We start from the raw sequence: 17016 nt of genomic DNA, 5'->3' as shown, positions 1-17016 counted from the left end.
GTCAGGAGTGTGATGGAATACTCTCCACTTGCCTGGATGAGTGCAGCTCCCACAACACTCAACATCAACCAGGACAAATTAGCCCACTTCATTGGCACTCCATCCACCACCTTAAGCGTTCACTTCCTCCACCACCAATGCATGTTGGCAGTAGTGTGACCATGTACAAGATGCACTGCAGCAACTCACCAATGCTTAGACAGCATGTTCCAAACCCACGACTGCTACCATCAAAAGAACAAGGGCAGCAGTCACTTGGGAACACCACCACCTGGAAGTTCCCCTCCAAGTCACACACCATCCTGACTTGGAAATATGTCACCATTCCTTCACTGTTGCTGGGTCAAAGTCTGGAACTCCCTTCATAACAGACCTGTGGGTGTACCTACACCACATAGACTGCAATGTTTCAAGAAGGCAGCTCACCACCACCCTCTCAAGTGGAATTAGGGATGGGCAATAAATGCTGGCCCAGCCCATGTCCCATGAATGAATATAGAAAAGAAGGTAGATGACTAAGTCACAAGCCTGGCCTGCACAAGTTCAACTTTTAATGCTGGTATTGATTAGGAAAAGTTGCTCAATCCTTTTCTCTTCAAAAAGAGCTGATATTCAGTTACATTTTTTTCTCCACATTTGTTTTCTTGACGTGATGGGTGTCAGTTTTGCCCTCTAAGGTTTATTTTCCTGTTTTTAACTGCACTGCTGATTCCATAGTTGAAGGTCCAGCAATCAAACCACAGTACTAAATTCAGAAATTCCTTAATGTGCTTCCAAGGTATTAAACTTTTAGATAAGGAACACAGATTTGTGAGCATCCACCAAATGTCAATCTGCACCTTAGGAACATAGGAGCAGGAGTAGGCCATTCAACCATTGACCCATCCACTTCAATGCCTTTTTCCCACACTATCCCCTTTGTCATTGGTATTCAGAAATCTGTCAATTCCTACTTTAAACATACACAATGACTGACCTTCTACAGCCCTCTGGGGTACAGAATTCCAAAGATTCACATCCCTCTGAGTACAAAAGAATTCTCCTCATCTCGGTCTTAAGTGGCTTCCCCTTTTTTTCAAATTGTGTCCCTGGTTCTAGACTCCCCAACCAACAATAGCATCTTACCTGCATCTACCCTGTCCATCCCTTTAAGTATTTTGTAGGTTTCAATGAGATCACCTTTCATTCTTCGAAACCCTAGAGAATGCAGGCCCAGTTTCCCCAATCTCTTTTCATAGGACAGTCCCACCATCTCGGAAACAAGTCTGGTGAATCTTCATTGCATTCACTTTATGGCAATAATATCATTCCTAAGGTAAGGGAACCAAATCTGCACACAGTACTCCAGATGTGGTCTAACCAAGGTTCTATACAATTGAAGCAAGACTTCGCTACTCCTGTACTCAAATCCTCTTGCTATAAAGGTTAACATACCATTCATTTTCAACTTGACACACAACATACAGTCAAAAGCATATAGATACCATTAAATACATCCCCTGAAATTGAATGCAAAGCATTCCCATTACAAGACGTATTAAAGTGCTCTGCACTTATAATCAATCCTGTGAAAAAGAATGATGAGAATTTTAAACAAACATTTTTAACAGTTTGTCTTTGCATGCTACACAAAATGGAGAACTAAACGTTCTTCACTTGTGGATTAAATTGTTTTTTTCTCTCAGTTCTTATTTGTGCATCCTTTCTTTCTTCTTTCTTTTTCAGTTGGTCCTCTCAAACCACTCAATTAGGAAAAACTGTTCACTGCTCCTACTTGGCAACTCATTTCAGTGATTGTATGATGAAAAATTGCAAGCTACAGCTGTGTAGCTTTATTTGTCCTATAATAACAACAGCGGCAACTTGCAATTATATTATTGCATCCTTCTTGGAGAAATTGTCCAAGGCAACATAATCAGACAAAAATGTACAGTTAAAAAAGGCTTGATCAAAGAGTTTGGTAGAGAACAGTGTTAGGAAATGAATTTCAGAGCTGTCACCTGGGCTTCTGGGGATGAAGTTTTGTTCTGAGGGCAGGACCCTAACGTCAGGGACAATTCCGTATACTGACCCCATATCACATTGGCACTGACACAATTTTTGACAAGCAGACCAGTTAGTGCCTAGGTGCGCACTCAACATCCTTTAAGGACAGTGGTGAGCTCGTGAGGCTGGGGGGCAACAAATACAGCAATTTTTTTTTTTAATCTGCTACTAGGAGGCCACATCCATCCCTTGGCATGTTACTGCCTCAGTGAGGAGCCCTTATGCCAACTTGAGAATTCCAGTCTACATATGGAGAGCTGCCTTAGTAGGCTCTTTAATTGGCCTAATAGGCTGCCTGCCATCACCCCCCACCTCCCCAATTCTTCCTTAATGAAAATGGTTCAGGATCATGGCAGGAGACTAGCATGCTAGCCAATGGCAGGAAGGGCGGTTCTGTCTGTCTCTGCTCCCACGTCTGCGGCCATTTGAAAATTCAGCCCCTGAAGTCATGAATACCAATGGTGGTTCAAAAAGAGGGAGAATGCATAGGAACCAGTGTCAATTGGTGTAGTTATTGTGTATTATGACTATACTTCACTTGTAGGGTATAGTATCAGAGGGTGGTGGGGTTCTGGAATTCACTGCCTGAAAGTAATGGTAGGGTAGTCGTGGTAGAATCCCTCATAAAATTTTAAAAAGTATTTGAGTCCTGAAATCCTTGATTTGATCCTTGACCTTGAAATCCTGTAAGGGACAGAAAGTGGCATTAAGCTAGATATCTCCTTGTCAGCTGAATGGCCTCCTTCACTGCTGTAAATCTTTCTAATCCTATGATAGGTGCCAATGTTTATAGATAAGTCTGTTGGCATAATTGTATTTGCTCCAGTCATGTAATTGACTTGGCTTTCATATTTGAGAAATCGATACAACTGATGCCCAATGATGACTTCCAGATGTGTATGCTGTTCAGAGTTAGTCTGAAACAAATATATGCATGAGTCATACAAAAAAATGAAGAACTTGTATTGATGTAGTGTCTTTCAGAGCTTCAGGCAATCCCCAAGCATTTTGCAGCCAATTAATTACTTCCGAAGTGTAATCATTGTCACTTTTTAGGTGGGTGAGGCAGCCAATTTTCATACAACAAAGATCCAGAGAAAGCAATCGGATAGTGATCAGTTAATCTGTTCATGGCGATGTTCATTCAGGGATGAATGTTGACCAGGACACATGACACAACTTTCCTGCTCACCTTTGAATAGTACCACCTCAACAGGCAAATAGGATTTTGGCTTAATGCCTTATCTGAAAGTTGGAAGGGTCAATTTTAATCTGTGCTAGATCTATGGTGTGGGGATGGGAGCAGGGTCATTTGGATGGGGACACCCATGAACAGATGGGGAGAATGGTACACTGTCGTGGTCTGGGGGCAGAAAGCCTGGGATAGAGAAGGCTCAAGGTTACCTTGTGGGACCCAGACGTTCACTCCTCCAGTGGGTCTAAAGAGATTAAACACAATGGAAATCGAGTGAAAACGGCCCATTTTTTAATAGGTAGCCTGACAGGTTTAATACCTCCAAGGGTCAAACAGAGGGGCAAATCTAGAAGCTGAGAATTTCATAAATATCACCATATAATAAAGTAGGACTGTGATCAAGTCATAAGGGAAGGAAAGGAAAGGCAAGAAAACTCGAGTTGCAACTTACTGAACAGGATCACTTCCAAGAGGTTCTTACGTGGATAAGAAACAATCTCAATTTTTTTCCAAATGAAATGAGATAAATAAAAAAAAGTCCATTCAGTAGTAAATAGTTTGTGACAGAATAGTTATATTTGCAATTCCACTATTTCTTTATTTCCCTGACATATTCAACAACTTTTAAGAAATGCAGAACATTGCACCAGAACCACAGCTCAAAGCTTGACAATGTTATGTTGCAAGATCAAAATGCTATTCAGTGACATTTTGTCTTTGTCAAACTGCTTTGTATTCAAGTTGTAGAAAATATGCAGGAAGCCTACAGCTTCTCCTCACAGTTATTGAGAACATTTATGTGTATGTGCACGTAATTTTTTTTTGGATACAAAGTGCCATCATTGTAATTTGTGAGTTATGCCTGTCTTTAGGTTATGTTGAAGATCAGCTTCAGAACATTTTGATCTACTTTCTGAGATCATCAGCTCATTCAGCATGAATATTATTCATATATAATTAATAACAATGTGACAAATCAAAATGTCTTGAAATCCACCTTCAGCATCCATAAGGCCGGTATAATCTGACAATTCTGTACCTCATCATGTGCAATGAAGAATTAAAATGAAGACTATTTCCTATTCATTCTAGATGCATGTCACTGTAGTTTAATATAAGTTAGAATCACAAAAGAAATATATATTCAAATGTGTCTGATTGTCTTGATGTTGTCTAGGAAGTATTTTGATGGCATATATTGCTGGAAATTTTCTTGGAACTGCTGTCATAATTTTGGCAGAAGCCATGTTTACACAGAAGAATTATGTTTCTGTAACTCTGCAAAGTCAATGGTAAAGTAGAAGCAACTCCGAAGATATTGCCACTTTGTGCTGATCAGAGTGTTTAATAATAGCAAGAACTCGTTTGTTTTTTTAATTGTTCTTTGGCTGTGGAAGACGCTGGCAAGACAGTATTTCTACCCTCTCCTTTGTTGCACACAGGATATTAACAGGCAACAATAATGTGGGGCTGAAGGCAAATAGAATCATAGTACAAAACAGGAGGAAGCTTCAGCCCATTGAGTCTGTGCCAGTTTTTGAAGAGCAATCCAATTAGTCCTACTCCTCCACTCTTTCCCCATATCCCTACATCTTTTTTCTCCTTCAGGAATTCATGCAATTCCCTTTTGAAGGCTCATATTGAATCTCTACCTACCACCCTATCAGGCAATGGATTCCAAATTCTAACCCTTCATTGCGTAAAAAGGTTTCTCCATATATTGCCCTTAGTTCTTTTGCCAAGCACCTTAAATCTGTGCCCCCTAGTTTTTTTTCATTCGTTCATGGGATATGGGCATTGCTGGCTAGGCCAGTAATTATCCCTAATTGCCCTTGAGAAGGTGCTGGTGAGCTCTCTCCTTGAATTACTGCAGTCCATGTATTGTAGAATGACCCACAGTGCTGTTGGGAAGGGAGTTCCAGAGTTTTGACCCAGTGACAGAGAAGGAATGGTGATGTAGCTCTAATTAAGGATGGTGTGTGACTTGGAGGGGAACTTGCATGTGGTGGTGTTCCCATGCATCTGTTGCCCTTATCCTCCTTAGTGGTAGAGGTCACTGGTTTGAAAGGTGCTTTGAAGGAGCCTTGGTGAATTGCTGTAGTACCTTTTGAAGATGGTGCACACTGTTGCCACTGTGTGCCAGTGGTGGAGGGAGTGAATGTTGAATGTGGTGGATGGGTGTCAATCAAGCGGGCTGCTTTGTCCTGGATGGTACCCAGCTTCTTGAGTGTTGTTGGAGCTGCACTCATCCAGGCAAGTGAAGAGTATTCCAACACATTACTAACTTGTGCCTTGTAGATCATGGACAGGCTTTGGGGAGTCAGGAGGTGAGTTACTTGCACCCCCTTTAAAATCATACCATTTAGCATGTGATGTTTCTCCTCATTCTTCCTATCAACATATATCACCTCACACCTTCCTGCATTAAATTTCATCAGCCATGTGTCCACCAATTTCACCAACCTGTATATATCCCCTTGAAGTCTGTTACTACCTTCCTTACTTTATTATATTTCCAATTTTGTGCTATCTACAAATTGCAAAACTGTGCCCTGTACCCGCAAACCAAAGTTATTAATGTACATCAGAAACAGCAGTGTTTTTGGTACTGAATCTTGTGGGGCTCCACAATATACCTTCCTCCAGAAAAAAACAACCATTCACCACAATTCTTGTTTTCTACTCATAAGCCAATTTTGTATCCATCCAGCTATTGCCCCCTTTATCCTATTGTCTTCAATTTTGCTAATAAGCATATAATCTGGTACTTTACCAAATGCCTTTTGAAAGTCCATTCATGCAATATCAACTGCAGTATTCTCATCCTCCTTCTCTGTAACCTCGTCAAAAAAATCATCCCAAACCATACACACTTTGCCCTTAAGAAATCAATGTTAGCCCTCTTGTATTAGTTCATACCTGTTCACATGTAAATTTCTCCCAGATTATTGCTTCTTAACGCTTCTCCACTGCTGATGTTAAATTGACTAGTCTGTAATTGCCAGGTTTATCCTTTTCAATTCCAATTGAACAAGGGTGTAACATTTGTAATCCTCCAGTCTTTTACATCACCCCTGTATCTAAGGAGGATTGGAAGATTGTGAGCAGTACCTACACAATTTCTCTTCTTAATTCCCTCAGCATCCTTGAATGCATCTCCTACTGACAGAGTGACTTATTCACTTTAATACCACCAGCTTTTCCAGTATCTCTTCTTTACCTACTTTTGTTCATCCAGTAATCCAGCAACCACCTCATTTACAATGGGTTAATCATAGAGCTCTTCCTTGGTAACACCAAGCAAAGTACTTATTTAATACCACAGACATGCCTTCTGCTTCCATCAATAGATCTCCATTTTAGTGCCTAATCAGCCCCACTGATCCCCTGACAATACTTTAACTGTTAATATACCTATAGAAGACATGTAGGTTAGTCCAGTTAGAGGTGGCAGGTTCCCTTCCCTGAAGGATAGGGGGAGATGATGGTGTGGTAGTAATATCACTTGACCAGAGGCTCAGGCAAATGTTCTGGGCGCATGGGTTCAAGTCCAACCAAGGCAGCCGGGGGAATTTAAATTCAATTAATAAATCTGGAATATAAAGCTAGTCTCAGTAATGGTGATGATGAAACTATCATCTGGTTCACTAATGATCCTAAGGAAGGAAATCTGCCATCCTTACCTGGATTGGTCTACATGTGACACCAGAACCACATCAGTGTGGTTGACTCTTAACTGTCCTCTGAAATGGCCTAGCAAGCCACTAAGTTCAAAGGCAATTAGGGATGGGCAACAAATGCTGGCCTTGCCAGGGATAACCACATCCCACGAAAGAATAAAGAAGAAAAGGATACCAATGAACGAGTTGGGTTTTTTTTTTACAACCACCTAGATGGTTTTCATGGGTTTTTGGGGCAAACCAAATTTACTGAATTCAATTTCAAAACTTTTTACTTTAACATTTGAGCTAACGATTGTTGGGTTGCCAATCTAGCACCATAATTACTAGGCTACCCATGCTAAGTCCATTCTAATCAATTTTAAAACCATTATTTGTACTTGTGCATCAACTTACTGCGGATTTCAGCTGTGGCATACTTTGGGATCATGGATTCTGTGGTCAATTCTGGATGTAAAATGCAGCCATGAGTGTAGGCATCCATGGGGAGTGAGTCCAGCAAGTCTTTAAAATGCAGCATTCTGGAATAAGTAAGGCTCCCTGCTTCTGGAATTAACCTTGGGAAGTTTTCTGGTGATGAAATAATAATTTGTCAAACATTGCCAAAGAAGATCTGGGTTCTTTAATTTATTCAAGATTAAATAATTATTAAAAAATGTAAATTTATAATTACAACACTTTCAATCAAAAGACTTCTTTAATGTAAAGCAATTTAATAGCAATTTGACAATGCACCCACACATAATAACAATCTTTTGGCTACACTCACCTAGCCTAAGACAATTCATCTAAGTGAATTACAGCTATAAAACTTTCACGTAAGAAACACCTACTCAGAAAAGTGATAAAAGATAATGTCTCACGTTTCCCAATCAAACTATAACTAATTGGAAAGCCAATTTCAATGGGGTAAGATTAGATCTGGCCCAGATGGATTGGAATCAAAGATTAGCAGGCAAAACTGTAACTGAACATGGGTTGCCTTTAAAGAAGAGAGAGTTTGATTAAAGTTAAAGTACATTCCTATGAACAGGGAAAGGTGAGACAAAAAAATCCAGAGATCCCTGGATGGCGAAAGAGATAGAGATTAAAATGACGTGGAAATGGAGTGGCTATGACAGATGTCAGGTGGATAATACAATTGAGAATCATGCTGAATATAGAAGGTTTGGGGGAATTGAAAAAAACAAGTGAGAGAAGCAAAAAGAAGGTATGAGAAGAGACTGGCAGCAAACATAAAGGGATCCAAAAGTTTTCTATGGGCATATAAAAAGAGGAGGAGTAGGGCCAACTGGGGACTGTTATGTTTAACCATTGGTACTGCCGATAACCTTTTAGAGATTGATAAATACTCACATAGATGCAGAGGTGGTTGAGGGAAGGTGCTTCATTCATTGACTGCAGCACCTGAACTAACCAAAACAAACATGGATTCTGTGATCCTACAACACCTGGCTGCCAAGTACAGCAAGCTCAATAAGATATTCAATACATAACATATTCCTTCCCCTTATTAAAAATGTCAGTTTAACAAAACATTTTCTGGACAAAGGAAAAAGGGTAAACTGCCTCTATGCCTGCTGAACCAACCTCAAGTCTCTGACTTCATAAATTCAGACACTCAGGAGGCCTTCTCTCCTGTCATAAGTTATGGCGGACTTTTGGCACATTGATAGAACAATGCTCATCAGAGACCGATGGCAACCCAGGACCTGCAGTGGAATCCGAAGCTGGTCTAATGTAGGTGAAGAGGAGACGACCTTAACTTCAGTCGAGCTAGACTGAAGAGGTGAGACTGGAGTCGGAATTCCTTGACTTGGAGATGGCTCTCCCTTACAAGGGGCATCCTTAGAATGTGCTTGACCTGGCAACTTTTGGTCAACATGTCTCCACCAGATGAGGTCATTCGCAGGTTGGACTATGTATGAAACAGGTCCTGGTCTGAGCAATCACAGTAAGAGGAACCCATTTAGTACTGGTAGTATAATTATGAGCTAGAACCTCTTGTCTAGAACAGAAAATTCTTGTCTTTGATCTTTGTGCTCTTCTCTCCACTTGGTCACGTTGTTGATCTTGCACAACTTGTCGTGTTTTTGTTGGTTTCAGCAGATCAAAGCAAGTTCACAGTTGCTGTCCCATTAGTAGGAATGCTGGAGATGCTTTAGTCGTAGCATGTGGTGTGTTTCGGTATGTCTGCAGAAATGTGTCCAGATGCTTTTGAATGGAGGAATGTCCATGTGCTGAACTTAAAGTGTGTTTCATGGATTGAACAAATCTCTCAGCTAATCCAATGGTGGATGATTGGTATGGTGCTGAGGTAATATGATGAATTCCTTTACTTTTCAAAAATTTCTCAAACTCCTGTAAGACAAACTAAGATCCATTGTTGGTCACAAGTGTTCTAGTAGCCCGTAACAACTGAACATTTCTCTTAGCCTATGAATTATACTTTCAGCTGTAGTAGAAGACATCACTGGAACTTCTGGCCATTTGGAATGAGTATCCAGAACCACCATGAACATTGTTCCTTCAAATGGACCAATGAAATCAATGTGGATGAACTGCCATGCATTTTCCAGCCAATTCCATGGATGGAGGGGTGTCAGTTGAGGCATGTTTCTCACAGTCTGACATGAAGGACAAGATCATGCTTTGGCTTCAATGCCTTGGTCCAGGCCACCAAAAGTAGCTTTTTGCAATCTCTTTCATGTGTGCTATTCCACAGTGTCCAGAATCAGGCCACCAAAAGTAGCTTCTTGCAATCTCTTTCATGTGTGCTATTCCACAGGGTCCAGAATGCAGTTGGTCCAACACAGATTTCCTCAGTGTTGGTCGAATAACAGCTCGCATGCCCAAAGCAAACATCCTGAGGTGATTGATAACTCCAACCTCCTGGAAACATAAGGATGAAGGTTAGGTGAGACTTTGAAGTTCAGGGAAGAGTTGCCATGCATCACAAGCTCCATGAGTTTGGACAATGTTGGGTCCACTTGAGTGACCTTGATTTGGACTGAAGTGATGGGTGTGTTCTCCACGTGTGCAAACTACAAAATGTCTTTCCGAGCAGTGTCTACATGGCTGACTGGCAGCAGCAGCTTTAAAAGACCATCTGCATCGCCATGCAAGGTAGATTTTTGATATTTGATGTCATATGTTTGAGCACTCAACATCAGTACCCAATGCTACATTCTGCTTGCAGTTAAAGAAGGGATGCCTGTGTGGACCGCATATTGAGGTGAGTGGTCGATGATCAGTCAGCAGCATGAATTTCCATCCAAATAGGTACTGTTGAAATTTCTGGATTCCAAAAATGATTCCCAGTGCTTGTGTTCGATTTGAGCATATTGGCTCACTGCTTTGCTTAAATTCCGTGAGCTGAGCATTCTGGGCCTCTCCTCACCTGAGGGCATTATGTGTGAAACAACGGCCCCAACTCCATAAGGTAATACCTCTACAATTTGCATGTGATGCAAGGAAGGCGCAAAGTCCGCCAACACTCGGAACCTGTCAGTGCTGCTTTAGCCTTCTTGAATGCAGCACCACAAGCTTCTGTCCATTTCCAGGCTTTGTTCTGACATAGAAGCTCATGCAGAGCTTTCAACAGTATTGCCAGCAGTAGAATGAATCCCCCATAATAATTCAGTAGCCCTAAGAATGAGTGAAGCTGGTTGATATTCTGAGAAGCTGGAGCACCCACAATAGCCTTGACCTTGGAGGGTGCATTGTGAAGCCCAGCAACATCAATGACGTGCCAAAAATATTCCACAGAGGGCTGAAAAACCTCACATTCCTCTTTGCGCACCCGTAGGCCATACTCCTCTAGCCTTTGTAGGGTGGTATCCAAGTTCTTCAGCTGATCCTCATCAGTCTTGCTCATTACCAAGATGTCATCAAGGTAGCACTGAACCCCAGGCAAGCCACTCAGGATCTGGTCCATGGCCCTCTGAAAAAAGGCAGGAGTTGATGTTATTCTAAACGACAAGTGGCAATACCAGTACAACCCCTTGTGTGTTGTGATAGTCAGATAGTCTTGTGACTTCTCATCAACATGCAACTGTAAGTAGGCCTGGAATGGATCTATTTTGCTGAATTTCTGTCCACCAGCCAGGGCAACAAAAAGGTCCTCAACATGGGAAAGCGGATATTGTTCAGACACAACACAGGGCTGACAGTAACCTTGAAATCCCCACAAATGCATATGGAGCTGACTTTCTTGAACACTGGAATGATGGATGTTGCCCATTTGCTATGGGAGACAGGTACCGTGACCCCTATCTTGACCAGAGGCTCGAAGTCAGCTTCGACTTTTGGTCATATGGCATAAGGCACGGTTCTGGCCTTCAGAAACTTTGGTTGCAAGTCAGCTTTGATATTCAATTTTACGATATTTCCCTTCATCCTTCTCAAATCTCCTTTGAAAACAACAGCATTTTTTAATATAACAGCTGTCAGATCAGTGCCGCCTTTTGTAATGCAGTGTACTTCTGCCCGGTTTAACTGGATCTTCTCAAGCCATGACCATCCAACTAGAGCTGGGTAGTTGTCTTTCATCACAAACAGTGGTAGCTTAGCAGTCTGTCCATTTAGTTCCACTTTACCTTCTGTTCTGCCCATCATAGGTACAGATTCCTCTGTATATGTTTTCAGAATGGTTTTTGCAGGCATCAAGGGAAGATGTTTAAGCTTCTTCTTGTGCGCAGCATCTGGGACCAGAGAAACTGCTGCCCCTGTGTCCAGTTCCATACATATCGGTTGGCCCTTCAGCAGTGATATTGCCCAGTAGCCCTGTGAACCACCTGCCACTGACGAGATGTGGAGCGCCCCTTCTTCCTTGGACTCAGTGTCACTCCGGTCCACCCTTTGCTGCTGCATGACATGCAGATTTTTCTTCTTGTTAAGCCAGATTGCAGATTCCTTATTCTCTAATTTGCCTTTCTGATTCACTGCTACTTTTTTGTTTTTACAGGAACACTCAATATGTCCCTTCTTGCCACACTGATGGCATTCAAGATCTCTGCATCAACATTCAGACGGATGGTGACCAGGCTTTCCACAATGATAACATTCTTGGCTGCTTGCTTTCTTGTGATCACACTCAACTGGCACATTATGCACTTGAGCTGATACACTCAGCTGCTGTACTTCTTTTGCAGCCAGCTCCATGGCGACTGCAATCTCTGACTTTCTGCAAAGCGAGGTTTGCCTCTGTCAGGAGGCATTTCTGGATTGCTTTAGTACAAAGGCCACAGACCAACCTGTCGCGGAGAGTATTTTTCAGTATTTGCTTGAATTCACAATGTTCAATTAGCTTTTTAGGTACTGCAGCACACTGCGCAATTGTTTCCCCCTCTTGGTTTCTTGTGTGAAACCTAAGTCTTTCTGCTATGACAAGTGTCTTGGGGGAAAAATGCATCTCCAGGACTTTTACTATGTCCTCATATGATTGTGCATTCGGCTTGTCAGGCTGCACCAACCTTCTTGGTAAGCCAAAGGTTTTAGCTCTCTTCACACTTAAGAAACTTGCCACATTTATATCATTTTCAATTCCATTTGCAAGGACAAAAAACTCAAAGCATTCAGTGTAGGGGCTCCACTGTCTCATTGAAATGTCCCATAAGTCTGGTGAGTGTAGTAATTTTTATTTTCTCTTCTTTGTCAAGTACTTTTTGTTTACTATAGTTTTCCTTATTTTGTAGTTACCACTCTAAATGCTGTTACTGCTTTAAGACAGTACCTTTTTTTCAACTCGGGCTATCAGCAGCTGCCGGTTGGGTCTCTGTGGTTCTTCATGCACTTTAATGCTTTTGGGTGGCTCCCAGCAATCGTAGGCCTTCTTCTCTTAGCTTTTTAAAACTTTAAAGGTAAGAGCACTCCTTTTCTCTTGGATTCTTTCCTTTTCTCTTTTGGTCTATTTTTGGAACTTTGGGGGGCTATTTACAGCCGTCAGCCCTGCCGTTGTAGTTTTTCCGTGCCTTTCTCAGGATCCCCGTGATCGTAGGTCTCTTGTTTCTTTAAGCATTTGAAAAAAATATCACTGCAGCACTTTCTCCACTGGCTAGTTCTTTCTTTTTACTTCTGCTCTTGCAGATCCCCCTTTTTTATTTGAACTTCGTGAGCGCTCAGGGAGACTTCTCAGCTGGTTGGATCGGGACCCTTTTATTCTTTAAACCCAGAGCTGCCGCACTGCTCCCTGTTCTAATTCCCTTTTTGCCTTTAATCTTCAGAGCAGCAGCAATTCTTATTTTTAATTTAACTCTACAGGAACTTTGTTGTTTTTGAACCTTGCGCTTTGGGAGTATCTTTGGGAATAATTTCCTTTTACTAGCTGTTTCATTGTTCAAGTGGCATTACTGCAAAGGTCTGTCAACCTCATTGCCAATTTATGTTATGTTTAACTATTGGTACTGCTGATATTCTTTTAGAGGTTGATAAATACTCACATAGACGCAGAGGTGGTTGAACAAGGTGCTTCATTTATTGACTGCAGTAACTGAACTAACCGAAACAAACATGGACTCCGTGATCCCACAATGCCTGGCTGCCAGATACGGCAAGCTCAATAAGATCAAAAAGGGGATTTACACATGGAGGCAGGGGGCATAGTTGAGGTATTAGATGAATACTTTGCATCTGTCTTTACCAAGAGATAAGATGCTGCCCAGATAATGGTGAAAGAGGAGGTAATACAGACATTTCATAAGGAGGAGGTTTTGGATAGGCTGTCTGTATTTAAAGTTGATAAGGCATCAGTACTGGATGAGATGCATCCAACAATACTGAGGGAAGTGAGAGTGGAAATTGCAAAGGCACTGGCTATAAATTTCCAGTCTTCCTTAAACTCATGGGTGGTGCCAGAGGATTGGAGAATTGCAAATGTTACACCCTTGTTCAAAAAAGGGTGTAAAGATGAGCCCAGTAACTACAGGCCAGTCAGTTTACCCTTGCTAGTGGGATAGCTTCTATAATTGATAATTTGAGAAAATTAAGTCACTTGGGCAAATGCAGCTTAATTAAGGAAAGCCAGCATATATTTGTTAAGGGTAAATCATGTTTAACTGACTTGCTTGAGTTATTGAAGAGGTAACAGAGAGGGTTGATGAGACTAATGCTGTGGCATACATGGACTTCCAAAAGGCATTTGATAAAGTGCCACACAAGAAATTTTTGAGCAATATTAGAGCTCATGGAATAAAAAGGGCAGTAGCAACATAGATAGGGAATTGGCTGAGTGATTGGAAATAGAGGATAATGTATAACTTCAAATGAGCATTGGTCGTTGGAAAGGGCAGACAAGTGGCAGATGAAATTTAATGCAAAAAAGTGTGAAGTGATTACTCTTGGTAGGAAGAATGCAGAAAACAATATAAAATAAAGGGTACAATTCTAAAGAGGGTGCAGGAGCAGAGGGACTTGGGTATATACGTGCATGAATCATTGAAGGTGGCAGAACAAGTTGAGAGAGTGGTTAAAAAATCATATGGCATCCTGGGCTTTATCAATTGGGTCACAAAGTACAAAGGCAAGAACGTTATGTTAAACCTGTATAAAACACTAGTTCAGCCTCAACTGGAGTATTATTTCCAGTTCTGGGCACTACACTTAGGAAGGATGTGTAGGCATTAGAGAGGATGCAGAAAAGATTCACAAGATTCCAGGGGTGAAGAACTTTAGTTACATAGAAAGATTGGAGAAGTTGGGATTGTTCTCCTTGGAGAAGAGAAGGTTGAGAGAAGATTTGATAGAGTTATTCAAAATCATGAGGGGTCCGGGCAGAGTAGATAGTGAGAAACTGTTCCCATTGGTGGAAGGATTGAGAACCAGAGGGCACAGATTTAAGGTAATTGGCAAAAGAAGCAATGGCAACATGAGGAAAATCTTTTTCATGTAGCGAATGGTTAGGGTTTGGAATGCACAGTGTGACTGTGTGGCGGAGGCAGGCTCAATCGAAGCTTTCAAAAGGGAATTGGATCATTATCTGAAAAAGAAAAAAAATACAGGGCTACAGGGAAAAGGCAGGATAGTAGCAATATATGAATTGCTCCTTCAGAGACCCAGCGGACAATGGGCCTTCTGGGCTGAAACCATCATATCATTCTTTTTTTCACCCCTTTTTTGGATTCACTCAAGTTCTGTCGAAGGGTCATGAGGACTCGAAACGTCAACTCTTTTCTTCTCCGCCGATGCTGCCAGATCTGCTGAGTTTTTCCAGGTAATTCTGTTTTTCTTTTGAGTAAAAAGCAAAGTAGTGTGGATGCAGTAAATTTGAAATAAAAGCAGAAAAAAATTGGAAACACTCAGTAGACCTGGCAGCATTTGGGAAAAGGAGCAGAGTTACAGTTTCAGGTCTATGATCTTTCATCAGAACTGGTAAGAGTTAGAGATGTAATATGTTTAAGCAAGTTAAGGCCAAGAGTGGGGGAAAGAACAAAGGGAAATATCTCTGATTGGGTTGAAACCAAGAGAGATTAAAAGACAAAAAATTACAAAAGATTGATGGGGCAAGGCTAAAGAGAGTGCTAATGGGACAAGTAAAGAAACTAAAGATGTGGCTAGAGGAGGTGCTTGTTGAGTTCAACAACTTTGGATCGTAACCTCCATTTTGTTTCAATTATCTTTGCTAGTTTTGGTTTTCCTCTTCTCTTTGCCCTTTTTTGCATTCAGACAGCAGTTATTCACATTTCAGCCATTCACACCTCCTAAATTTTGAACATTGACTTTAAACATTAACTCTTCTTCTTTCTCCACAGACCCTACCTGACCTGCTGAGTATTTTCAGATTTTCTTTTTTGTTTTTATGAACCTATTGGAGTTTGTCTAGATATTATTGCATTCTAGTCTACACTGGCATATTGACCTAGAAATTACCGTGTGTAATACTAGCGTATGGATGCTTAATATCTTAAATGATATTACTTTGTACTCTCTTATCTAGATTAATTTCTAGGCTGTTATGTTCAAAATTACTTTTCTGTGTTACTTTTCAGAAGTCTAGTGATTCACAGATCTGGAGCTTGAATTTATACAGAAACAGAGGTGTATACTAATGAAACACAACTGGCTAATGAAGTGTTCAATGTACTAAGGCCTATTTATACATTTTGAGGCATTTTCCCAGGGCCATTATGACATGAATAAACTCATTAAGCTGAATTTTAATTGTTCGGATTGTGTCAGAGGCTACAATGCAAGAAACCGGAAAGAGAAATTCAACTTATCTTTCTGCCCACTTCTGGTTTTAATGGAGTCGTACATGGGGCAGGTAAGAAACCATTAAATATTATAAAAAGGCTACATGCTTTCATTTTGGTAGTTATTTTTAACCCCATGTGACTGTGACTGGAAATCTCAGCAGCTTGAAGGAGGAAAGAAGGGCTGAATCCATAAGATAAGTGTCTTTCCAGTGCTGTTTGTGGGGCGGGGGAATGGGAGTGTCTCCTCCCAGCTCAACTATGCAGTAAACATCTCTCCTCACTGAACTGGCTATTCCACCCCACACCAACCACCAACTTCTCTCCTCAATCACCATTGGACCCCTACCTGACCCATCACTTTTCTAATCTCCGACCGACCGACCCCCAAATGCCATCTGATAGCCTCCACCTTCACCTCCACCTCCAGACCACCATCTGATTCCTCTACTGATCGCCATCCAACACCAACCCCTCAGGAGATCTATCCAACTGGCAACCAGCCACCCCCACCCACTCCCAACCTGGAACACCATCCGACTCCCATCCTGACCAGCATTCAATCACTCCTGCACCCTCCCTGTTCCACCATTCAACCCAATCGACCACCATCGCATCCTCCCCTAGGACCATCAACCGACCTCAACCCCTGACTACTAACCGACCCTCATTGGCCCACAATCTGACCTGCACCAGACTAGCATCTGGTACCCTTTCAGACCACCATCCACAGCAGCAACTCCCACCCTACCAATCAAGGTGTTTCTGCACCCACTGCGAACATCTGCCACCACCCCCAACGACCAATTGCTGCCCCTCAACCACTATTGGATCCTCATCCCTGCAGTTGGGACTCGGTGACCACCATCAGACACTGGCCACCCTCTGCCCCCTTGATCCAGATTTC

The 17016-nt window shown here is 41.7% G+C and overlaps 1 protein-coding gene across 5 annotated transcripts in view; it reads right to left on the bottom strand.

Annotated features, from left to right (window-relative positions):
• Positions 1-17016, bottom strand: part of gdap1l1 (ganglioside induced differentiation associated protein 1-like 1) — a 76424-nt gene that overhangs the window by 13575 nt on the left and 45833 nt on the right. For 4 of the 5 annotated variants that reach the window (XM_041205083.1, XM_041205081.1, XM_041205082.1 and 1 more), the window contains one exon: positions 7318-7491. The exons of the other annotated variant lie outside the window; for it this stretch is intronic. In XM_041205083.1, the coding sequence (XP_041061017.1) occupies positions 7318-7491 (174 nt within the window). The remainder of the gene's footprint in view (positions 1-7317; positions 7492-17016) is intronic. 5 annotated transcript variants of the gene reach the window in all.

This window comes from Carcharodon carcharias, chromosome 14, assembly GCF_017639515.1.
Source record: "Carcharodon carcharias isolate sCarCar2 chromosome 14, sCarCar2.pri, whole genome shotgun sequence".
Taxonomy (NCBI): Eukaryota; Metazoa; Chordata; class Chondrichthyes; order Lamniformes; family Lamnidae; genus Carcharodon; species Carcharodon carcharias.
Note: the sequence above shows the minus strand (reverse complement) of the source record. Positions and strands in the feature narration are given on the sequence as shown.